Source organism: Caretta caretta, chromosome 1, assembly GCF_965140235.1.
Source record: "Caretta caretta isolate rCarCar2 chromosome 1, rCarCar1.hap1, whole genome shotgun sequence".
Lineage (NCBI taxonomy): Eukaryota > Metazoa > Chordata > Testudines > Cheloniidae > Caretta > Caretta caretta.
The window spans coordinates 346,169,471-346,194,895 of record NC_134206.1 but is presented as its reverse complement, the minus strand read 5'-3'; the positions used below and the strand labels follow the sequence as shown (position 1 = coordinate 346,194,895).

General features: G+C 49.0%; 1 protein-coding gene across 2 annotated transcripts in view; it reads left to right on the top strand.

The window, feature by feature from the left end:
- PLXNA4 (plexin A4) overlaps positions 1-25,425 on the top strand; it is a 634,448-nt gene that overhangs the window by 396,578 nt on the left and 212,445 nt on the right. For both annotated transcript variants that reach the window (XM_048836698.2, XM_075124565.1), the window contains exon 5: positions 1,830-1,930. In XM_048836698.2, the coding sequence (XP_048692655.1) occupies positions 1,830-1,930 (101 nt within the window). The remainder of the gene's footprint in view (positions 1-1,829; positions 1,931-25,425) is intronic.

Here is a 25,425-nt window from a genome sequence, read left to right as displayed (position 1 = left end):
TTAAAAAATTGTCCACAAGAACCAGATGTATTCTCTTGTTCTCTGTCACTAGCAGCTGTTCAGCAGTTTATTGTTGGCGGTTCTGAGTGGTGTTTCATCAGGGTAATACCATACTGTATTATCCGAAGGAATAAACTTGCCCTGCCATCATGGGCTGGTATGAAGGCACAGGCGATTGACTGTGTATTATGGATCCACTCTGGAGCTCAGTCAGTGGGAAAGACACTCTCAGGTCATTGGGCACAAAATGTAGATTTTGGTTAAAAAAAGAAAGCCTAATAAAATGGAAATCTGTGGCCTGTTATACAGGAGGTCAGACTAAATGATCTGAGAGGTCCTTTCTAGCCTTAAACTCTATGACTCTATGAAATGTTTTAATTAAAAAGAAAGAAAGAGAGTGAGGAATATGCAAAGATGCTTACTTGCTGTGGGATGGGTTAAAAACTCTTCTCTGCAGCCAGGCTCGCAACAGTCTCTTTCAGAACGCAGTGCCGGTAGTTCCAGATCTCTCACTGCTTATATCCTGTAGCCTTCTCTGGAGATTAGCACCTCTGCACACTGAGTAACAGGAGCCCAGCTGGCACCTTGGAGGCATGGATAAAGTCGTAACCCTCTTTACGTTGTCTCGCCACTAGAGGGGGACAAAGAGACACTGTACCAATGTGTCAGCTGGCAACAGCATTGGGCTAGGATAGGAAAACCAGGAAGTGAAACTGTGTGTAAACAGAAAGCCCAACTGGAGCGAAATGCGGTGTATAAACAACCACTGGGAATGGTTGAAAATTATAGGAGGTTTTGAAATTTTTTCGGCTGCCCTAAGCTAAGGTGGTGTTGGAGGTGAAGTCCAGGGGGCTGAGGGCTAGAGGAATGATAGCTGCACATGGATGCACGTGGAAAATAAAATAGCTGGAGTTTCCAGAGGAAGAGATGGGCTTGTGGGTGATACCTGGTGTGCGATTTATTGGCCAAGAAAATATTCACCATGGAGTAAGTGTGGCAGAGAGGCCTGGAGACAGGAGAACAGGAGAGAGCTCTTAGCATGGAAGGATGGCCAAGTGGTTGTAGGCTGTTATCCTAGGACTTGGGTTCCCATCCCTGCTCCACCCCAGATTTCCTGTGTGCCCTTGGTCAAGGCACTTAGCCTCGCTGTGCTTTAGTTCCCATCACTAAAATGGGGATAGTGGGACTGCGCTAGCTCTCAGGGGTGTTGTGAGGATCAGATGCTGTGGTAAAGGGGGGCCATATAAGTCCCAGAGAGAGGTAGCTAGAGAGCTACTTTCAGAGCCTGTGTTACCAGTTCAAACCCTGCAGTTGCCATCTAGGGCATAAGCCGAAGGTGCGTTGATCTGATGAATTAGCAATTTAGCAACGTGTTCTGGAGCCGTGCTTTGCAAACAGGCTGTCTGCTGTGCTGAGCCCAGGCCTGTCCAAACAGAATCGTGTAACTGAAGCCATACAGCAGTATGTGTGGGGAGGGGAGGACGTTAGCCTGCATGTGGGTGTTTGTTTCAGTGTTGTGTGTGTGTGTGAGCAGGGGAGAGGGAGGTATGGGGCTGAATCTCCTGGTGTAACGCCATTGATTGTAATAGGGTTATGCCCGGTTAGAATTCGGACCAACGTGTGTTACAAACAGCTGTATTCAGAGTCCACACTGCAGCATTCCCTGCGTGGCTGGCCTGGGGAGCTCTGCACAGGTTCCCTTCTTAGAGGCTTGGCTCCAGGAGAAGATCGCTGCAGCAAGGAGCGTGAATGGCGTCACACCCTGCACTCCAGAAAGAAACTGGGAGCAGTGTAGCAAGACTGAAATGTTCTCTCCCTTCCTCCCGCAGCTGACCAGAGTGCCCGTGGAATCGTGCGGGCAGTACAAGACCTGCAGCAATTGCCTGGGCTCCGGGGACCCCCACTGTGGCTGGTGTGTGCTCCACAACACGTAAGTACAGCCCGATGGCATTTCCCTCCGTCCAGCCCTGCCTCCTTTGCCCCAATGCGCTTTTCTCACTCTCTACCGGGGCACGCAGCAAAGCTGCAAATGGACAGGTCTTTCCCTGGCGGGGCACAAGACATCGCTCAAAATGTGACCTGAGCAGCTCAGTTGGGGTCTCGAAGACTGAGAGAGTGTCCTTGCTGAAGCAGTCGTCTTCCTTTCATTTAGAATGGTAAAGAAAATAATCACAGAGACAAGGCAGTCTGGGTTTCTCCCTTCTGAGTGCACATGTGAGTGGATAAGGAGGGGCTCAGCAAGACCCTGATCCAGAGTCCTTTGAAATCAATGGAAAGGCTCCTGTTCACTCCACTGTGTTTTGAATCAGGCCCATTCGCTCTTACACTTTCTTTTTGGGGGACAAATCCATTCCCTTCTCCAACGGATAGGGCAGCAGGACCAAGGCTGGGGCTGGACTTAGACACAAGTCTCAAATGCACTGCAGGGTCTGACTCTCCACTGCTTACATTGCTTTGGCCGCTGTTGATTTCAAGTGATTTACTCCTGCTTGAGAGGAGAATCAGGACCTCAGGATTTCATAGGCACACAGGGGAAAATTCAAAGGTAATGTGTAAAGGGGAACTGCCCCATCTCACCTCAGCGAGGTGTTAACTCTGAAACCTAGTGACAACGATGTAAATGTCAGCCAACTGTTTCAGTGCTGATAGTTTTAAGCAGATCCATCTGGCTCTTCTGGGACAGTGGGCAAAGTCTGAGCAGATAATGTCCACCCCATGTGGGTCCCAGTATCAGTGCCTGGGGGGAGTCTGCTCACTAAAATGCCACTGCAGGGAAGGAGGCCTACTCTGAAATACAGCCTTGCCAGGTGTCTCTAGAATGAATGCAGAGCTTCAGTTGAGGTGGCCTCAGGCCCTGCTGACATTGCAGCACTTTGTATTGTTTTCCTTTGACCCTGAGGTTCCTCTCAATAATCTCAACACCCACCTGCAGAAAACCCTCTTCCAGTGCCAGAGCGAGCTGGGTCTCAGGCTTGTCGAGCTCAAGGCTGGGGCAAGCTGTGAATGGTGGGATAGCATCACATGCCAACGGCGCCCATGGCCTGGCAGCATGTCTGATCTTCATGGCCATATATAGACCAGCAGAGTGCCGCTGGGGGTGGCGGGGAGGGTGCTGTTAATAGCCTACTGATGCTTTGCTTGAGTCTCAGTGGTCTTCAGTAGGGAAAGAGGCTCACTGCATAGTTATTCTTATGGGTCCATTCCCTCCCCTGTATTCACAGCCCTTTCCTTCAAGAGTCATGGCAAGCTGTCATCCAACAGAGGACAAGTATGACATAGAAATGCCCTTTGGAGGCCAGCAGCGCCACTCCTCCCTGTGGCTATCAGGGGTCGCTGGAGGGTGGAGTGAAATGAGCCCGCTGCTGGTAGCGTTGAGGGGGTTCATGTAAATCAGTCCACGGGTGGTTCGCACCCCATGAGCTGACCCCATCAATTCGTGAGGTGTGAAACCACCAAGGTTTGCTTGATTTCAGATCAGAGCCACATGGCCTGACTGGATATGCCCAAAACGAGGAGTCAGGCCCCGCCTTCGGAAGATCCTGAGCACACCTGGCCTGAGTCGGGGTTTGTAAACGTTACCCCAGCTATACCGAGCAAGCTGCATCTGGGGCCCTGCTAGTCCCTCTTGGTCTGAGAATGTGAGGCCAGCACTTGTATTCAACAGCCAGATTTGGTGTATTCTCCCTCTGCTCTTCTTCTCCCGGGCCCATCACCGTGATATCGAAGCATAGTGCATTTCGCTACCGGTAAGCTAGCCAATGAAGGAGCTCACCCCGTCTGTATCAAGGACTTGGGTGGATTGCCATTATTGATTTGTTTATGTAGCATCTTTCACTGGAATCACAGTGCTTTATGTCAAATGACCCTCACGGGACAGAGGGATTGTCTGGCATGTGGGGCTGGTAATGAGCTAGGGGGCCTCTCACCTCTAAGTCATCAGTTCCATCCAGCATGTCCCCATAGTGACTAAATGCTGTTAGTGTCTGATTGGTGCTCGGTGGCTTGTATGAAATGAATCGGTGGCGCTCGGTTCATTTCCTAGCAGGCAGGTGTTCACATCCCAACAAACAGCCTCCTTGCGTGCGCCGATTGGTCTCTTCGGTGGGGATCTCTGCAGAGCAGCCATGAACTCCGTGTCCAGCTCTGGAGATGGTTCCTCTGGGTTCAGGTTGAGGCATGTTGCGGGAATCAGCATAGGGGAAGCCTCTGCCAGCACTGAACCCTTTCTGTAGGCACAGAGGGGGTGTCAGGGCTGTCAAAGCACACTGAACCCCCCATGTGTGGGATCTGGCGCTGTGTGGCTGCTGATCACGTGCCGCGTATTCTGAGGGTGTGAGAAGTGACAGATCCTCCTACCCAAGTCTATAGGAACCCGAAGAACACTTCGGGGTGGCTCAGTCACCCATCACTGCTGAGAACCCCACAGGTGGAGGAGTGAACCCAGCACCTCTAGGTCTAAAGCCTGAGCCTCTACTACTGGAGCTGAAGGACTCATTCTTTTAGCAGAGAGCAGTAGTAGGCTGTTATCCTGTGTGGATCAGCCCCGGGCGGGTGGGGACACAGGTATGCTCACCCAGTGCAGTGCATTAGTTTGATGATGGTGATCGTGATGTATGAAGCACACTGTGCCGCATCACCAAGGTGCCTGAGCTGTGGTACAAACATCATGAATACGTCACATATCCCCGCCTCTCCAAACCAAGAACCAAACACTGCTGCCTCTGTACCGAGCGGGAATGGGGGTGCCCTGCCCAGGGTCTAGCATTAAAAAGCAGCTCAGACATTTTTCAGACAATCATTGGACGTCAGGCTTGGGGATAGAGATGCAGATAAGGCAGGGAGGGTATTTCCATTGCCTAGCTAAATCCCGTTCATTTATCTGCGAGGTGAAGGTGGAGTCCCTGAAAGGTGGGTGAAGTTAGAGCACAGACCCAGGTGTGCCTGACATCAGCCAGCTCATTTCTTCTATTTGAGGAAGCATGTAAATCTGGCCTGGTCTGGCCTGGAGAAGTAGGTGTCACTACCCAACTGGCTCAATGATCGGGATTCCAGATGCGTAGAAGAAACCATCACACCACAACATTAGCCGCTGATTGAACCACAGAAATACCAGATATTTCATCTCAGCCTATTGCTGCAGCCACCCAGGGTCAGTGGCAGGGATCAAGCAATCAATGCACCTAGCAATAAATCCCCGGAGAGAGAAAAGGGGCAGAGACAACTGCAGATTGCAGAGCAACTTGGTGCCAGGGAGCTAAAGAAAATGCTAGCCAGCGTATAGTAGGGAAGAGAGAACTGGGTTCAATAGACTAGGAATCCCATGTGCAAACCTTGCCCCCCAACACCCTCCTTCTCCTCCTTTAAGGAGGAAGGATGGCCTTGTAGTTAATACACCGGCCAGCACAGCAGGATTCCTGGGTTCTGTTCCCAACTTTAGGACAGACACTCTGTGTGACCTGGGAGCTTGTTTCTTAACCTCTGCTTCCTCCTCTGTAAATGGGGCTGCCCTTTATTTACATGCCTTACGGTAGGGCCATGAGGGCTAATTCACTTTGGGTTTTGAGGTGCTCAAAAAGGAAAACATGTAAATCCTCCCTCTAAATTCCTTTCCTTCATCCTGCTTCCCAGGCGTGAGCTCCGCGCCAATGCTCCCCATGGCCTCTCCTGTCCTTGGGGGAAGCTGCTGTGTGCCTCGAACCCGAGTCCCCCCTCGTTTCCCCCAGACTCCCTAAGAAAAGACAACAGTGCTGTGACCACTTCACCTTGCCTTGTTGTCCTGTTCCCTCCCTACCCCACCCCATTGTGTCCCGGGCCCACTCTCCAAACTCCAGAGCTCCTGTAATACGTCTGATCTGGTGGGGCTGGGTGAGCAAGTTTGGCTCCAGTTAGATCCACCCAGCATGGCAAAGGACACTTCACCCTTAAACCAAACCTGCAGTGAACTAGGCACTTGGGGGGCTGAAAAGGTGCCGGTAATTCTTTGTCTTCTCTGTGATCTCTGTGTTTATTTTATTTTATTTGTCTGCCTCTGCCCCTCAAGCTGGGCTTGGAAGCAGAAGGGCCAAATCACGTGAGTCCAGGGCATTTCCAGCCAGGCAAGCAGCAGGCAGTGCCAGATATCCCTGTTCTCACACAACTTCCAGCTCCTGTTCTGCAGAGTTAAGTTGTCCACCTGCCTAGGGTAGCAGCACCTGGGTGTTTGGGTCCTTATTGGCACTGGATCTTGGAACGCTGTAAAGTTCATTAATCAACCTTTCCTAGACTTGATGTATAATCAACGCCTCCATGCAAGATCTCCAGGAAAACCTGTCAGAACCACTGCCCATCACTAGTGTTAATACATCACCCTCTGTCCCCTTTCAGCCAAGGGTCTCAAACGCTTCATAAGCAGGAAGGAGTCCAGCCTCCTTTGAGGTAAAGTGATCCCTGTTTTACAGGTGGGGAAACTGAGGCACAGAGCAGGGCCGTGACTTGTCCATGCCCTCGCTGAAAGAGTAAGAATGGAACTCACAGCTCCAGACTGCCAGGCATGTGCCTTAACCCCAAGAGCATCCTTCCTCTCCAGTATCAATCATCTTTAATGAACGGCAGTGCAGGGTTGTGCCTGGGGCGTGTCGTAAAGTGCTCACCTAGCAGAGAAGGGTGGCCTGTCGGGTGCGCGTAGCTGGCTGTTTATTTCTAGACTGCTTCTCACTGTTGGATCTGAGCATCAGTGACTGAGGTCCTCAGTGGAGGTGTCAGTACACACTGCTTGTAAGGTTACCCCACGGCCCCATCCATCAGTTCACTGGAAGCTCTGAGTCTCCGGCCGGTGAACGCTAGCGAATGCTTTAGCCCAGAGGGCTGGGAGCTGGGACGGTGTCTGGTGACTGCTTTGGGATCCACTTTGCATTGCGATCCTGAATTCTCTGCCCAAGGGGCAGCGTGCTGGTGCCCAGGAATTGAGTTCTGTGACTCTCCCATCCTAATCTTACAGGGGGAAATCTGACTCTATTGAGAGAGAGAGAGAGAGAGAGAGAGCCGGGGGTGGGGCGGGAGCGTGAGGCGGGGGTAGGGAGGGACATTGATTGGCTTCTACATGGCGAGGAAGAGAGGGGTCACTGGAGCTTTGCAGTGCAGTATCTCTAGCTCTCATCTCATTCCCCGGCTTTCAGTGGCTCAGCTCCCCTCCGGGGCTGTATTTAGGCCTTGTTAGGCTGTGATGAATCATTTAGATGGTGTAAATTGAAAATGTGGGGCTCGGCTTCCGCTCAGGTCTCCAGGGAGGCTGAGGGAGGGGTGGTAACCAGGCTGAAAAGTTAATAGCTGGCACAGAGAGACCAAGTGCCTAGGACAGAAGGCAGCTGGTGAGCCAAGGCCAACTGCAAGGTCACGGTAGGGTCACTGAACCAGAGCATGAGGACGGGGGGAGGGCGAAAGTTTTCTCTTATTAGTGGGAAACAAATCACGGCTTTTCCACTTGCTGCTGCAAGGGGCATTGTCATGCCAACCAGCCTCCTGAGCTGAGCCCTGCCCAGCAGTGCCCTCCAAATGAGGGCCTGTCACCCTGGCTGCCTCAGGCTGCACTCCCAGCTGTCCTCCAGCTGAGAAGGCTGGGCCTGGCTAGCGATTAGCTACCACCACGGGGAAACGAGAGTTTCAGGGATGGTGAGTCCTGGCTGAGAGGGCGTCTATCCTGCCAGTTAGCTCTGGTCTTCGGTGTCAGCCCCCTTTCGCCCTGGGGTCTGGGGAAGCCTCTCTATCCAGAATTCACGAGGCTCATTTCTAACAGACTGTCCTGATACAAAGGAAATTTTTGCTTAAACAACTAGCCTAATCTGGGGGCTTTTTTCTTATTTTTCTTTGTCCCACAGACTCATGGCCAGACCAGAAAATAACGCTGTCTTGCCTCGGCAGGTAATGTGATGCCACGGAGCAGGCACAGTCTCATTGATCGACCCTGACTTTACCTTTCTTGGTCAAAGTCTTCTGAGTCGCTAAAGAGAGTCTCCGGTAACCCAAGCCGCCTACAGAGGCAGCGATAAGATCAGGCGCAAGCTCTTGAAAAGTCTTTCTCTTGCTTGACTTTTAGTCCGCTGAAAGGATCTTTTTCCCCCTTGGGCTGAGGTTCTCGCTCACGCTCTTCCTCTCTGAACTCCTTTAACAGGTGCTGCCGTGGGAGACAGGAAATGTCGGGGCCTGTGTGGGGTATGGAGGGCTTCTTATGCTCTTCCTACCCCGGGCATCAATCCCACAGGGGCCTTGCTGTCTGCAAAGAGCTTTAGGAGTCAGAACAAAGGTACATCGTTTGTTAGAGATGAACCCGACTTCCGCTGAATGGTGGAAGGTTTCAGATTCAAACCCAGCTCTGACTCTGAAGCTTGTGGCTGGCACAGATGGGCTGAGCTGAACCCCCAAATTCTGGAGAAGTTCAGATCTGCCCCTTGTTCCCTTCGCCCTGTTTGTTCTTCCACCCACATGCGTAGCTGAGATTAAGCCACATTTCCTAGTGCAGCCGGAAGGGCTGTTGGGCGGAGTTAAGGTTGTTGGACTGGTTGGAGTCACGTAGGATAAAAGCGTTGGAAGAAAATCTCGAAACATGGAATTTGGTTTGGAAACTCTCTGATGTGTTGCTCGAAAGTGGCAGACCTGCCAGCTTGTGGGGACGTAGCCATTGAGCCGTGTCCCCAAGCTGCAGCTGGTTTGGATCATGCACTGTCAGACTGAGTCTCTAAGCAGCAGATCCTAGCAGAAGCTTGGTCAGAGATCTAGGTGGAGCGGAGTAATCTGCCCGCAATGGGCCTTGACACAGAGTGAATCCGTCTTTTTCTCAGGTGGTTATTGAAAGAGGGGAGGGTGTTTTGTCCTTTGCATAAAGGTGCTCGCAGCAGGGGGTCCAGATGGCTCAGTAGATTTATACTGGGCTATTCAGCATCTTGCATCACGTCTATCTAAGCTTTCGTCGTAATCCATCAGTTGAGGCATATCTAATGCACCTCGGCATCAGATCTCGTCTGCCCAAAACGTGTCATCATCTTGGAGGCTCTTTCAAGGCCTTTGTGAAATGAGTTCTAGGTCCAGAGAGAGCCAATCCCCTGTTAACCTCTGAAAGGCTCTGATGCAGTGGTTGGCTCTTGATAAGTCACATCCGTCTGTGGTGTACAGGTGTGGACACTGAACGAACCACCCTGAATTGCACCCAGTGGCCTCAGCAGAAAGGCCAGTGACAAGGCCTGGAGCCCCCGCTGTCCACACAGGTAGAGGTGGCAGGGTCAGCCAGCTGGCACTGCCCTGCTCCTTTTTTGATCTCAGCCTCCCCAGGTGCCACTCAGGTCCCTTTCAGGAGTGCTCCATTTGCTTTGTCATAAACAGTGGTGCAGGTTGATTCATGGGAGCGGCTGCGGCTGCCTGAGGCGATGCAGGGATTTTACCAGGCCCCGCAGACTGGAATACCCTGGTGTCTGGTAAATGTATTTTGATAACATTTTGATTTTCCTTGATTAGCTCTTCCTAGCTAGAGGGCAGTGGGGAGGGGGTGGGAGGCTAATTAGTTTGTGCAGTGGGTTTCCTAATGAGCCTTTCACTATTGGAGACCTGGTGAGTTTGGTGTCGTACTTGTGATTTGTCTCCAGGACAGAGCAGCCGCTTTGCAGTCTCTGCTCAGGGGAGGTGTGTGTGTGTGGGCCGGGGGGTGGGAGGAGGGAATGAGACCAGGTCAGGAATGAGACACATTGGCAGAGCTGTGTGTGTGAGTCGGGACACAAGGCAGGGCTGCAAGAGCGTGGCATGTTGTACATCAGGACTAGGATCTGCCACAGCTCAGGGCAGCTGCACCTTTATTTCCCTTCAGTGGTCCAGCCAGGGCACCCACTGTCCGTCTGCTGGCTCCCCAGCCATTGCCCTTCTGCCTGGAGACCCACGTCTCTCTCCCTTCTGACTGGAGTATTTCCAGGCTGCACAGCTCGCTGCCTTCACAGTGCATTTGCCAGCGCACAGGTTGCCCAAGTGCACCTGCTTGTTTTCCCTTCAGAGACAGTTAGCAGGTGTAATTGCGACAGTGTCCAGGTACCACACAGCACTTCCGATACAAGCCTGCGCTAGTCTTAAGGGAAAAAGCATTACAGAGAAAACATTAAAAACAATTGACGAACCTACACGCCTGCTAATAAGCTCACCCCAACTCGAACATGGGCTCTGCCAGGGCAGTCTTTCAACCCCCCACCCATGGGGGATTCCTTGTGGTTACCAGTTCATCACAGCTTCAGCACCCAATCTTATGAGGCTTCAGTAGGCCAGTCCTTCGAACCCTTCCCAAAGGATTGGGGCCCTCTATGGACCCGTGATCCTGTCTGTCTGCTGGATCAGGAAGAACAACCCTGAGCCAGTTTAAAACCAGGCTACTTCTCCCCAGCCCCTGTCTTTGTTTGTTGGTGCCTGGAGGATCCAGTTTGAACTAGTATATGTGAACCTCTGAAGGGGGGTGACTTTAAAAGGTTGATAATAGAGGAAGTTCAAGAGAAGGTGCATACAATGCCACAATAACACATACACAACTGCATTTTCAATGAAATGGACCCTAAAGGTATTAACCCTGATTCAATAAGGTTTTAACTTAATTCAGTAAAGTTGATCTTAAGTCCATCAGGTTTGTTCAGGATATTACAGGACATTGTCAGTCCGTCACAGGTCGCCCCAGCACAGCTGTATCGGGATCTCTGGGCTGGAGTTGCTGACTGCACTGTCAGTCAGAATCAAGGTGCCTTGGCTGCATTGCACAGGGCCAAGGACTGAAATCTCAGGCAAGGCTGCAGGTCAGGACTGAGATGCATCCGCAGCATGTTGGAGGCCCATGACTAGGGTAGCAGTTAGGGTGACTAGATAGCAAGTGTGAAAAATCGGGATGGGGGTGGGAGGTAATAGGTGCCTGTATAAGAAAAAGCTCCAAATATCGGGACTGTCCCTATAAAATCAGGACATCTGGTCACCCTAGTAGCAATGGATGGTGCTGTTCAGCATTTATGTGTGTGATCAGAGGAGAGCCTGGGTCTGAAATAGCAAGGGTTGCTACCAATCTGGATTGATGTGCATTAGGGAGGCCTAGATTACCTGGTGCTTTGATAGATGAGGATTGAAGTGCACATTGATAGAGCTGCATGGTGGATGCAGGCACGGGAAAGCAGAACAGATGTGCAGGGGAAAGTTATGCTGTGTTTGAATCTAGTGAGTGGTATCCAGATGCTGACTTGAACGTTCATGATCAGGGCCTATTTGTATAAGTGGGTGAATTGAAACCCCAAATCTGAACACCCTGGGGGAGGCCAAACTCCTGATCTGAGTTTTGCAGCTTGGGCTGATCTTTGCTATATACAGAATTTCACGCTGGATTTCTGGTAAGCAGTTCCACTGCATTTCTAACTTGCTACATATCAGAATAATGAATGCCCTGTAGGGTTCCTTGCAATGCCTTACAGCCTCTGGAGCAAAATCAGAGAGAGTTATGATGGATGGATGATTTGGAAAATTCGGTTTCCGTCGTAGGGCTGTTTCCAGGGAATTGATTTCTGTCTTATTGTTAGACATTCGCCAGTATCCCTGCAGCCAATAACCTGCCAATGAGAGAAAATGGCACAGCGAATGAGTTCTCCCCAGGGCGGGGTCACGTCTGCCTCCGAATGTGTTTTCTCCCTGACATTTCATCATCCTTGACAGTGTCGGATTCCTGGCAGGTCTCAGAAGGGGGAAAAGCAGGAGGCTTTCCCTCCTGAAATAATCGCTAGGAACTTTTTAGGACACTCAGCTGCCTCCTTGTACGGCTGTTCACATGCGGACACACGCGCACGGTCGCACACACAGTCCTGTCAGCTCTTATTGCACACACACACAGTCCTCTTGGGTTTTTTTGCACACACATACGCACAAAAACACACTGCATTCTCTGCGCGCACAAACACACCAACGAACTCCCCTCAGCACGGCCACCCGCGCGCACTCTCTCTCTCTCTCAGTCCACTGCTTAGCTTTCCCTGTCATGCTCACACACATGCCTTCGTACCTCTTCCCTCTCATGCACACTAACCCTTGAATAGCCTCATTTCAGCCCTGCTCTCAAGGGAGGGCGCCTTTGTCACTGTCCCCTCAGCGCACAGCGGCCCTGCACCAGAGGAGGAGTCTCCGCGGGAAATGAAAAGTGCTCCCAAGGGCTGAGTTGGGTGGAAACCTGGCCGGGCTGTGTGGAGTCCCGCAAGGTGTGGACAGCTTGCATACGGCAGCAAAGGATCGAGCTGCTCAGTGTGTCCTGAGGTGGGGACGTTCTCTGGGGAGCTGAAATTGAGGGGAGCTGGGGCTCCACATTTGCCTAGATTATTGTCTTCCAGTTCTCTCTATATGCTCTGGTTTCATCCAGCTCCTCATCCTCTGCCAGAGATACACTCTCCTACCAGCCCCCCCTACACACACCACCACCACCACCCTCAACAACACACAGACCCTTTATTTCGTTCTGGGGTTTGAGCAATTAGCATCTTTCTCCTTTCTGTAGCATGCCTTCTTCCATCAGCTCTCACCCCAGGCCTCTTCCTTAGCTGCTTTGCAATAGCATTGCATTGAGAGCATGAAATATCTCCCAAGGCAGAAGCCGTTGCTTTAATTCCTTAGCCCCCTGCCATGAATTAGGGCAGCCAGATGAAAGCCTGAACCCTGGCCTTGAGGGGAGACACGAGAATCCTTCCCTCCCCTTCTTCCCCTTTACTCAGTCTCTTCATAGTGCGGATTAGAATATTTAAATGGAATATATTCCAATCTGGTACCACTGGCTCCAACTGTGAGAATAGAGAGATCCCTAGTAACAAAATAACATGCCCTTAGACTGGTGGGTTGGAGCATCATTAGCTGTTTACAGAGGAAGAAACTGAGGCAAAGAAAAATGAAGAGATTTGGCCAATGTCACAGCTGGGTATGGAACAAAGGACTCACGACTTCCAGGGCAATGCCCCATCCGCTGGCCTGGGTTAGTACCCAGTGGTGGTTGGAGGCCTGAGTGTTGAATTTTCACTGGAGCCCTGTAGCGATAGCTATGGATAGATCTAGGCCTATAAGATGTGCAAACACAAAGAACAAGAATGTTTAATTGCAAATCTATTTCCTCCTTCTTCCCTTTCCCTATCATAGCCTATGAGCCCCTGGCAAATTGAGACACAGCCAGCACAAGGTGCTGCTAGGAAGCTACATGTCAGGAATGGTTGCACTATTCAGCTGACTATCTTGTTGCAAAGACAGGAGTGAGTCTCAAAAGTGCTGAAGGGTCTGGAGTGACTGATCAGGAGAAGTTAAAAGAACTATAGCTGTGAAGCTTGGCTACACAGTGACCCAGGGTGGGTTGTGGTAGGTGCCTCTAAGGATTGTGAGGGTCTAAGCAGCAAGGGGTCCAAAAGGTTATAGCAAGGAGCGCTGGGGGGTTTAAGGAAAATTTGTGCTGAATGCTAAGGGAAACTTCCTAACGGTGAGATCCATTCAGCTGTGGAATAGCATTCCAAGGGAAGCAATAGGAGCCTTTTTGTTTGGGACATTTAGAGCAGAGAGGAAGTAAGATTCAGTAGTTAGGACACAAGCCTAGGACTTGAGAGAGCTGCGTTCAGTTCTCTGCTCCATCACAGGCTTCCCATGTGACCGTGGTCAAGTCACTTAGCCTCTCTGTGCCTCAATTCCCATCTGTGCAATGGGGATAATAGCACTGCCCTCCCTCAGAGGGAGGGGTCTTTTGAGGATAAAGACATTCAATTAGGGCTGCCAAGCGATTTTAAAAAGTTGCAATTAATCGCAAGATTAAAAAAATAATCATGATTAATCACACGATTAATCGCACTGTTAAACTATAGAATACCATTTATTTTTGGATGTTTTTCTACATTTTCAAATATATTGATGTCAATTACAACACAGAATAAAAAGTGTACAGTGCTCACTTTATTATTTTTTATTACAAATATTTGCACTGTAAAAAAGATAAACAAAAGAAATAGTATTTTTCAGGTTTCAGAGTAGCAACCGTGTTAGTCTGTATTCGCAAAAAGAAAAGGAGTACTTGTGGCACCTTAGAGACGAACCAATTTATTTGAGCATAAGCTTTCATGGGCTACAGCTCACTTCATCGGATGCATTCAGTGGAAAATACAGTGAGGAGATTTATATACACAGAGAACATGAAACAATGGGTGTTACCATACACACTGTAACACGAGTGATCAGGTAAGGTGAGCTATTACCAGCAGGAGAGTGGGGAGGGGAGAAAACCCTTTTGTAGTGATAATCAAGGTGGGCCATTTCCAGCAGTTGACAAGAAAGTCTGAGGAACAGTAGGGCGGGGGGGAATAAACATGGGGAAATAGTTTTACTTTGTATAATGACACATCCACTCCCAGTCTTTATTCAAGCCTAAGTTAATTGTATCCAGTTTGCAAATTAATTCCAATTCAGCAGTCTCTCGTTGGAGTCTGTTTTTGAAGTTTTTTTGTTGAAGAATTGCAACTTTTAGGTCTGTAATCGAGTGACCAAAGAGATTGAAGTGTTCTCCGACTCGTTTTTGAATGTTACAATTCTTGACGTCTGATTTGTGTCCATTTATTCTTTTAAGTAGAGACTGTCCAGTTTGGCCAATGTACATGGCAGAGGGGCATTGCTGGCACATGATGGCATGTATCACATTGGTAGATGTGGAGGTGAACGAGCCTCTAATAGTGTGGCTGATGTGATTAGGCCCTGTGATGGTGTCCCCTGAATAGATATGTGGACACAGTTGGCAACGGGCTTTGTTGCAAGGATAGGTTCCTGGGTTAGTGGTTCTGTTGTGTGGTGTGTGGTTGCTGGTGAGTATTTGCTTCAGGTTGGGGGGCTGTCTGTAGGCAAGGACTGGCCTGTCTCCCCAGATCTGTGAGAGTGATGGGTCGTCCTTTAGGATAGGTTGTAGATCTTTGATGATGCGTTGGAGAGGTTTTATTTGGGGGCTGAAGGTGATGGCTAGTGGTGTTCTGTTATTTTCTTTGTTGGGCCTGTCCTGTAGTAGGTAACTTCTGAGTACTCTTCTGGCTCTGTCAATCTGTTTCTTCCCTTCAGCAGGTGGGTATTGTAGTTGTAAGAATGCTTGATAGAGATCTTGTAGGTGTTTTTCTCTGTCTGAGGGGTTGGAGCAAATGCGGTTGTATCGTAGAGCTTGGCTGTAGACAATGGATCGTGTGGTGTGGTCTGGATGAAAGCTGGAGGCATGTAGATAGGCATAGCGGTCAGTAGGTTTCCAGTATAGGGTGGTGTTTATGTGACCATTGCTTATTAGCACCATAGTGTCCAGGAAGTGGATCTCTTGTGTGTACCAACCCGCTATGCCTACCTACTGTCTAGTTTGGCCAATGTCCATGGCAGAGGGGCCAGTCCACACAAGAGATCCACTTTCTGGACACTTCCTTAGACCTCCTGAAAACAGGCCGGGGAGTAATTTTAACCCTGTGAATAGTCCCATGGAGTTCAAAAAGAGGTGTGCTGGGACTGTCTCCCCCTATGTGTCCGTTCGGTGCCTCTCAACAATGGAGCCCTGAGCTGAACTGGGCCCTGCCAACATATAAACAAGAGCTCCTTACCCCATGCTCTTCTCTCTGCCCTAGAGAATTAAAAGCATAACACTGAAATCAATGAGTCCCTCCCAGCGTTGATTGACTGAACATCTACAAGGCCTGAGAGAGGAGGAGGAAAGGTTCCAAGCGTCAGTCTTCCTGTCCCATTGATAGTGCGTCATTCAGCTGCAGCTCTGGCAGCTCAGGAACTGATCGGTTCAGCTATTGAGTGTTACAGTTAATATCCTATTGATCCTGCTGGGAAGTGGGGGAAGACCTCCCCTGAAGTAAAAGTGAAAGTAGTTGCGAGCGGGTTGACTTTTCACTCCGCCTGGATGTTTGGGGAATCGAATAAAAAATGTTAAAAGAAAAAAACACGCATAGAGCAAAGGACCACAAAATCGATTAATAACAACAGTAGCTATTAAACATATTGCACTCTGGAGCTTTATGGGCCTGGGCTGTAGCCCTGACATCATTATGACATTATTAACATAATATAAGGAGCCTAGCAATCAATAGCCTGCTGAAGCCCAAAATTAAGGCCAAGCAGTGCTATACTATATCTTTAAATATTTGAAACAGCAACTTGTCTCTTTTGGGGTCAGAGACATTTATAGACCAAACGTCTACCGGAAAACGGATTGCAATTCACCAGCCTGACGCTGCAGCTTCCCCCTGGGGATGAACAAGTGGGGGTTAGCTCACTTTTCAGAACAGTTTAAACACAAAGAGGGCAGAAATTCGGGTAAATCTGGCGTGACCCCATCGGCAGCAGTGTGTCACTGCCGTCTGTAGTCATGCCAGTTTTACCCCAGTGTGACTGAGGTCAGGATCCGGCCTGTTACCTGTACACAACTGCTGGCCTCATTTTCCTCTCGTGTGCTTTACTGATGTCTCCACCGAGAGGAAGGAGGGTTTGTGGTTAGGGCATCGCACTGGGACCCAGGAGATCTGAGTTCTATTTCCAGCTGTGCCACAGGCTCCTTGGGCAAGTCACTTACTCTCTCTGAACCTCAGTCCCCCACCTGGAAAAGGAAAATAACTCCGCTTCCTTTGTCTAGACTGTAAGTCCTTCAAAGCAGTGACTGTCTCTCACTCTGTGTGTATGCAGCACCCAGCAGAACGGGGCCCTGAGCTCAGTTGAAGCCTCTGGGTGCTGTTGTAATACACATAATCATGGAGTTACGCTGGGGAATTCAGAGGAGAATCTCAGCCCCTGCTGTTCCAGAAGGGGCTTGCTTGGGACCCTTTCCCACAGAGGTAATTGCTAAACTGCTCCTCACTTCTCCCAGAATGCAACAGGCAGGGCTGGCTCTGAAATGACATTGGAGTAGGATGGTGTTTGGCAGCTCTCCCATGCTGCCCCTGACGAGTGAGCTCTTTTTCCATTCAGCTACTCAGTGGTCCTGCTAAGAAACCTCAACTCCCTTTCATTAGCTGCAGCCTTTGAACTGCCGTCAGACGCCTTCTCTGAATTGTGTTTGATTAGCTCACTAACTGCATGAAGGGGAAACCAGGATCTTTTTACAAGCCTTTCAGCAACAACAGCAGGGAGTGAAAGATGCCCATTAAAATGTGTGTTCAGCTTGGCTCAAGTCAAAGTCGTTTTCGCTCGCTTTCTCATTCTTTCTTTTTTCTTTCTTTGATTTCAGTTGAGAAAGAGGTTTGTACCAGCGGTGTCTTTGTGAGTGTAATATAAAGCAGTGTCGTCCCAAAGGATCAGGACTCCTGGGTTCTGTCCCTACCTCTGCCACTGACTTACTGTGTGACTTTGGTCTTGTTAGGTCACTTCTCCGTGCGGTTCTCAATCTGTAATGTGATTAGTCAAAAGGCCATATTCTCCCTGACCTAACCAGTAGGAGACATGCTAAGCTTATCTTAGGTGCCTCTAGATACTTGACGGTTTATGGATGCGTTATGCATGGATTACCCCCTCACACCATCACTCCCAACATATGATGGTTCAAAGTCACTGTCACAAACTGGTCCCAAATCCAGCCTGCTGGTCACTCTAGTGGGGACACAAGGGATCTGAGGGTAGAGAACCATCTGAGAAATGCAACCTGCCAGGAGCTAGCCAATGGATCCCTCTGGATCTGAGTAAGTCATGTCTCCTCCCATTACTGGGAAATATCTGGACACCCATGCTGCATCTCCTTTTGACATTGACTTGCTAACAGAGTTGTTTGTTTTTCTCAAGCTACCACTTAGAGGCCATGTAAGTTTGGGAATTAGTGGGAATTCATCACAGGCCAGGGCAGAAACAGATGGTTGGATCCAGCTCATGTTTTAATGAGAGCAGCCCCTCATTAGAGCCAAAGAGTAAGCCAACTTTTCAAGGCTCTGCGTTGCTGGCCTCCTCCTTCCCAGCTGCACCCAGAGCATTACCTTGTGTTATTGATGGTCCCTTTTCCCCCATCTCCTTTGGAGCTAATCACTAACTATTTTTTGGTTGGTGGGGGGAAGGAGGGAGAAAATCGATAGGGCAAACACTGGCTGAGATTGAGCCATGACTGTCTAGTTGTGCCTGAGTGGCTGGAGGATTGGTTGGGAGCAGTGACGGCTAGGAGGAAGTATGTAGATAGGCATACATTCTGTGTATCAGCACCGTGCAATCAGTCTATTTCTCAGGGCACTGATTCTTATCATGACCAGCAGGGTTTTACTATTATTATTATTATTTATTATTAGGGCTCGTTAGAAAAAAAAATCCACTGAAAATTTCATTAAAAATGGGGGAAAAAACATTTTCATCAGCACTTGACACAGAAAATTTTGCGATTTCAGCAAAAGGTTGAATATTTTGCTCAAAACTCAATTTTTTCTGATTTAGTAATGCCACTGTGGTACTCCCTGGGAATTGTAGCTTGGACACTTCATGCTCCCATTACCCTTTATGAGCCAGTGTCCCTGGCCAGACTACATCTCCCATAATGCATCACAGTCTCCCTTCTTTGCTGAGCTGCTGTGGTGCATCATGGGAGTCCCCGGCTGTGGTGCATCATGGAGGCTGTCTAAGGAACCTGGTCTAAAGAGGAGAACGGGGGCATGACGCACCTGGACTATGTCTCCTCTGAGGCACTGTGATGGCATTTCTGAATAATTTTTTTTTTTTTTTTTTTGCTTTTTGGGCATTTGGCTTTTTTTAAAATGAAAGGTCAAAATTTCCATGGAAAACAGACCATTTCCATGTAAAAACCATTGAGACAAAAACCCAAATATGTCAAAATATAGTTTTGATGGTAAATATTCTACCAACCCTATTTGTTATTTATGTTATTAGTATTATGATAAGGCCTAGAAGATCCAGCTGAGATCAGGACCTTATTGTGCTAGATGCTGTACATACACACATTGAGAGAGTCCCTGCTCTGAGGAATTTACAAGATAGAGAGGGAGGGGGAGTATTATGATCCCCATTTTACAATGGGGGAACTAAGGCACAGAGAGATTCAGTGACTTGCCCAAGGACACAAAGGGAGTCTGTGGCAGAGCAGGAGACTGGACATAAAGTGTCCCCACTGTATTCTAGCTTCTCCATCTCTGCCCTGAGTTCTGTAAGGTGTGTGGTTAAGTGGTTAGTGTAAGGGGGGCAGATCCAGTGTTCCTGGGTTCCATTCCTAACTCTGCCACTGACTGAATGTGTGCCCTTGGGTCAAATTACTAGTTAATTACTCTGGGCCTCAGTTTATCTGCCTATGGTAAGGGGATAATTGTACAAGGCTGTTGTGAAGCTAAATGTCTGCAGAGCACTCTTAGGTCTGTTTCAGGCCCTCTTCCTACTACTTACCAGATCAGTGGTTGTGAGTCACAGTGTTGATAGATGTTTGGCTGTGTGTATGTGTGTTCTTTCTGCATGCTGTACTGACTCTGGCCAGATAGCCCGTACAGCAGGCTCCGATCAAAAGACCAAATAAATCCACAGACTTGGTTCATAGTGAAGGCACTTGGTTAGTTTATTGTCAGTGAAGCACGGTCCTAATGCCGTGGCTAAATGGTTACAGGTACACGAACACATGTATGCCCGTTGCAATGGACTAGCTCAGTTAATGGCAGGACTTTGCGTTATCTCCTAGGCCAGCCAAAGACCCTCCCTCTGAGACACATCTTTATACACCAATACAAAAAAAGTTACCTACTGCCCCGCTGGTAGTTAGTTGACACCTTTGGACATAGCCAATTACCACCCATCACCTTGTATATCTCTAGCCATCGCACTGTCATCCTGACCTTATCTTTAGGATGGGTCAGCGTGTTCCTTTTATCTTTAGGGAATATGCTGGTACCGAGGTGTTCTGGCACCACCCTTCTGGAATGTTTTTGCATGAATGCTCTGTGCCCAGCACCTCTTAGGAATGTGTGTTTTTTGCAATATCAGCAGGTTCTTCCTCTAACTCACAGCTTTTATATCAGCAAAGTTTTGACCGCTACTTTAGCCCAGGCCTCATGCCTCATACCAGGCCTCTGATATGAGGGCTTATGTTTCAGGCCCTCTTCCTAGTACAAGGTCCTTTGATGAAAGGTGCAGTAAAAGGGGACCATCTCATGTTCCATTGGCTACTCCCAAAAGTGGAGAAGTGGATTCCAAAGCCAGGGGCAGGGAGCCTGTTATACTGGGATGCCAGTTTTCACACAAGCTGCCAGTCTAGCAGATGAGCCTTTAAAACAAAAAACAACAAATCACCCAGCTAGAACTGTGCACATTTTAATTACCTATTGAATTGCCCCCTGGAAGCCAGGCTTCCAAGAACAGCTGAGGTCAGCATCCCCTTGTCTTTCTCAGCCTGAGCTGGATGTTCCTGTGGATTGCCCAGGTCTATACCTGCTAGTGACCTTCCTCTAATTATTTGGAATCCATATTATAGACCCTTCTGCACAATGCAGCCAGTGCTAGACGCACAGATTAACAAACAGGATTAGAACTTGCTGTTCAATGGGCTTGGCGGTTAGCCATCTCCCTCTATTGCTTTAGCATCTGATAAAATGACACAGGGTCTTGGTCAAAGGTGCTTTGCCTGCAGGGCTGTGTTAGGTTGATTGATTGATTGACTGATTTTGTACAAGAGGGGTAATTCCACTTGGAAAAATACAAACTAATACATCTGTGGAAAGGTAATCTACTCAGAAGGGCAGAGAAGCCTGGGAGAGCAGGGATGCTGATGACGGGTCAAAGTTGCATGAGTACAGCAACTGAGATTCAGGGTCTAATTTTCAGAGGTGCCGACGATCCACGTCTCCCATTACTTCGTGTGGAGTCACAAGTGCTCGGTGCTTCTGGAAACCCAGACCGTACTGGCTACATTGAGCCCTGATGGAAGCAAGCACAACTCGCCGGCAGTTAGTGATTTGTCCATGAGTCTGCAGTTCGATACGGCATTAAAGAAAGTCCAGTGCATGCTCAGGGGCATCACATCACAGAGGATGGTGGTCTGGGTGACGCTGCTGCCACTGTACCCAGAATAGCATGTTCAGTTCCAGGCGCCAGGCAGGTATTGACAACGGGGAGGGAGGGCAGAGAAGAGCAACTAAAAATGATTAGGGGACAGGAGGGGCTGGCTGCTGAGGAAAGATTTAGTGCTAGAATACATCTAGCTTGGCTGAGTGACTAAGAGGAGATGCGATAGCAGTTCACAAGTCCTGGAAGGGTGTGAATACCAAGGAGGGAAGGGGATTATGTAATGTAATACATGGGGTGTTAGCTAAGAATAATGGGACAGCGGAGGCTGAATATCAGAGGAAAGTTCCTGCCAGTGAGATCCGTCAGCTTGTGGAGTTGTCTCTCCAGTAGAAGTGGTGGAAATCTTATCACCTGGGGCATTTAACAGGAGACTGGACAAAATGCTAGCGAATGTACTGTAGGGACCTACCCTCTGTTGGAGAAAATAGACTGCATTAGCTAATAGGTGTTTTTCCATCACTAAATTCTCTGGTTTGAGAGACACCCAGGGTGCTTGCGGTAGATGGAGCTGGAGGAAGGGTGAGGTATTGGCTAGACTAATAGTTCTAATAATGTGTAGATTTCATGATAGGTGCCCTGTGGTTTAATTTGCAGCGGCAGGAAGTGAACCAACTCTTGCAGCTTCAGCATTGGCTTGGATTAACTCCTGCTCCTGCCGAAGCCCCCACTATACCTACCCTTCTCTCCAGTAAGACCTGAAATTCCTTTCTTACCTTAACTGTATTAGAGGAGGAGACACATAGGAGTGCTGTACCAGATCACACCAGTGGTCCATTCAGTCCATTATTTTGTCTCCAACAATAGCCAGTACCAGCTGTTTCAGAGAAGATGCAAGAACTAAAAACATATATAGTTCCCTAAGGCAGCGGTTCTCAAACTGTGGGTCGGGACTCCAAAGTGTGTCACGACCCCCTTTAAATGGGGTCGCCAGGTCTGGCTTAGACTAGCTGAAGCCTGAGCCCCACTGCCTAGGGTCGAAGCCAAAGGTCAAGGGCTTCAGTCCTGGGGGGCGGGGCTCAGGTTGCAGGCCCCCTGCCGGGGGCTAAAACCATTGAGCTTCAGCTTTGGCTCCCCCACCCAGGGGGCAGGCTCGAGTAGGCTCAGGCTTCAGTCCCTCCTGGGGTCATGTAGTAATTTTTGTTGTCAGAAGGGGGTCGCGGTGCAATAAAGTTTGAGAACCCCTGCTCTAACATATCTGTGGATGTTCTCATTACCCATCTAAATGTTTAATTCTAATTTGAACCATACTAGGCCTTTCAGATCCTGAAGAAGAGTCCTATCCTTAGGGAGGACAAGCTCGTCTCTTTCACCAACAGAAGATGGTCCAATAAAAGATATTACCTCCCCCACTTTGTGTCTCTAATCTCAGGGACAAACCTGGCTACAACAACACGCAAATATCTATCTGTCTGTCTAGTAGAACCTCGGAGTTATGAACACCAGAGTTACGAACTGACCAGGCAACCACACACCTCATTTGGAACTGGAAGCTCGCAATTAGGCATCAGCAGAGACAAAAAAAAAAAAAAAAAGCAAATACAGCACAGTATTGTGTTAAACATAAACTACTAAAAATAAAGAGAAAGCATCATTTTTCTTCTGCATAGTGAAGTTTCAAAGCTGTGTTAAGTCAATGTTCAGTTGTAAACTTTTGAAAGAACAACCAGAATGTTTTGTTCAGAGTTACGAACATTCAGAGATACGAACAACCTCCATTCCTGAGGTGTTCGTAACTCGGAGGTTCTACTGTATCTATCCTGTGCCCATCACCATGGTATCTCAGGGCTGTAGTTGTTCTGAGAGTGGAAGACATCTGTCTCCAAGACTGTCAGACCAGCCCTTTCCACTGGCACTACGTTCACTGAAAATAAGAGAAGAATTATAGGAGGACTCACTGTTGTGTGGACATTCTAATAGGTTTTTTATTACACTTTCCATACAGAGATTGCACAAAATCTGGCCACATTAACATTGTGTTACTTCATCAACTATTGTGACTGGTAATGCCAATACTGTGCAGTTTACCAGGCTGTATTAAGCATGTTCTGTTCTGTTATATTAAATGGCAACAATGCCTTTTGCTGATGGATAAAGTGGGGTGTAAAACCTGACTGGAATCAATCAGCATAATTGTCTGAATGTGTGGCAGGTAATAGGAAATGTCCCGCTTAGTTTTGGTTGTTTTATATAGCGAATGGATTAGTGTTCTGCCGCCTTTTGTGTTTCATATCCTCTCCTGAGCGATATGGGAAATTGATGGATTTAGTGGATTGCTCATGACAGACCAGGTTGGAGCATAGAGGCTGGCCTTGTACTCCATGGCTGACTAGGAAACTCAGGGCTTGGAGGGGAGTCTAATATTTTACATTTCTTCCACCAGTAATTCTGCCTTGATTGCCACTGGGGAAAGTGCAATCATTAGCCTGTTTCATAACTGACCAGACCAGGCCAGAACTTCAGGAGACCTTGTGTGGTGACCGTAGGCACCAGAGGCTGGAACCTAGGGAGAGCCAGGTGTCCAGCAGCCTCTGCTTTGAGAGGCTTAAAAACACACATGGGACAGGCATCAAGTTACAGTCCCATCTCTCTCCACTGCAGCCTGGTAGGAATAGGAGCGCATATAGGCAGGGTGCTCATCCCCTGGTTTGGAGACAGGAGGAAGGAAATAGTCCACACTGAAGTGCAGTCACCCTGCGCTGATTCTAGATCTGACAAAAAAAACTATCTGGACTGCTACTGCTAATAGCTAACGGGGATTATCCTGTAGTGTAACTGGTAGAGTTGCTGGGGTGGGATTTGAGGGTCATCAGCTCCAGACCAAGAATGAACAGAGGTTTTCCCTGATTAAGGAGTAATCTAATGCTTCTTAACTAGAAGCAGGATTGCTGAGAACACTCACCTTTCTCCTCTTGGCCCTGGCTTCAGGGACTGCCTAGCTCACCAGTGGGTCACCCTTCTCCTTTTGCATAGGTGCATATTTGGCCCCTCATCACATCCCAACACTCCTGTGAGGAAGGGAATTAGAACCTCCATTTTACAGGTGGGGCAAGCCCAGAGAGATCTGTGAGTTGACCAAAGTAACACGGGGTGTCTGTGGCAGGGCTGGAAATTGGATCCAGATCTGAGTCCTAGCCCAGCACCTAACCCACAAGAGCAACCTTTCCATGTGGCTTGCCTGTTAGCATGAGCTTCACAGACAGGAGGGCACTTCGTGCAGACTGCAGTCAGGAGCTAGGAGAAGCAGGGTCTCTTGCCTGTTTCCAAGGGGCAGAGCGAGACATTGCGAAAGAGCTTTTCATTCACTCATTCCTTTCCTCGTTGGGGAGAATACTATTAACCTTCAAGGCAAAATTATATTTCATGCCTCTGGGAAGCAGTAACATTTTACTGCTCTGCACTGGGGAATGAGGTAAACAAAATTAGCTCTCTGCTGGCCTTCCAGGCATCATCTATGTTTTTGTGTAGGCGCATTCCCCTACGGACCAGGTGATCAGAGCATTGTGTTGAGGAATATGTGGAACCCCTGGGAAGAGGTTTAGGGTCAGAGTTCAGCCAGACTATGCTGCACATCAGCACATGTGTCCTGGGGTCGTGTGGGAAATCAAGGTGAACTAATGGCCCTGATGCCCTGGTAGCTATAGTTCTACATGTTAGCTGTAGTTCATAAGACCAGATCCTCAGCTGTGTAAACCGATGCAGCTTCCCATGGAGCTAGGATCTGGCCCATAGACTTCAAGGCCAGACGGGACCTTTGTGATCCTCTAGTCTGATCTCTTGCATACCAAAGGCCAAAGTCAGCTGATATCAGAGCTGATTCTCGTGCTGCTCCCCAACATCTGGACACAGGCCCAAGCCCTCCTGTCGCATGAGTACCTGTGTTCTTATCTAACTCCTTTTAAAAAACATTTCAGCTTGTGAAATGCTCATTGCTGCCTTCATTAGTCTGTCAGCTGCTCTGTAGAGTCACATGTGTGCACCTTGGGTAGGGTTTTAGAGAGACATCTTTCTAGTCCCTGGCTTGCTAGATCCATGCCCATCCCTTATGCTGTGAGTCTGGCAGATCACACACACTAGCTGGGGTCAGCCCAGGACTTGTGATGGAGCCCTCTAAGGCAGTGGATCTCAAATGTATTTGATCAGGCCCCTCTTCTTTGTGTCTGTAGTCATTTATGCCCAACACCACCACCCCCGCCACCACACAAGTACATATACCACTACCCAGCTCCGAAGGCAGAGCGGAGAGCAGCGGCTGCTGGCCGGGCGCCCGGCTCCGAAGGCGGAGGGGAGAGCAGCGGCTGCTGGCCGGGCGCCCGGCTCCGAAGGCGGAGCGGAGAGCAGCGGCTGCTGGCCGGGCGCCCGGCTCCGAAGGCGGAGCGGAGAGCAGCG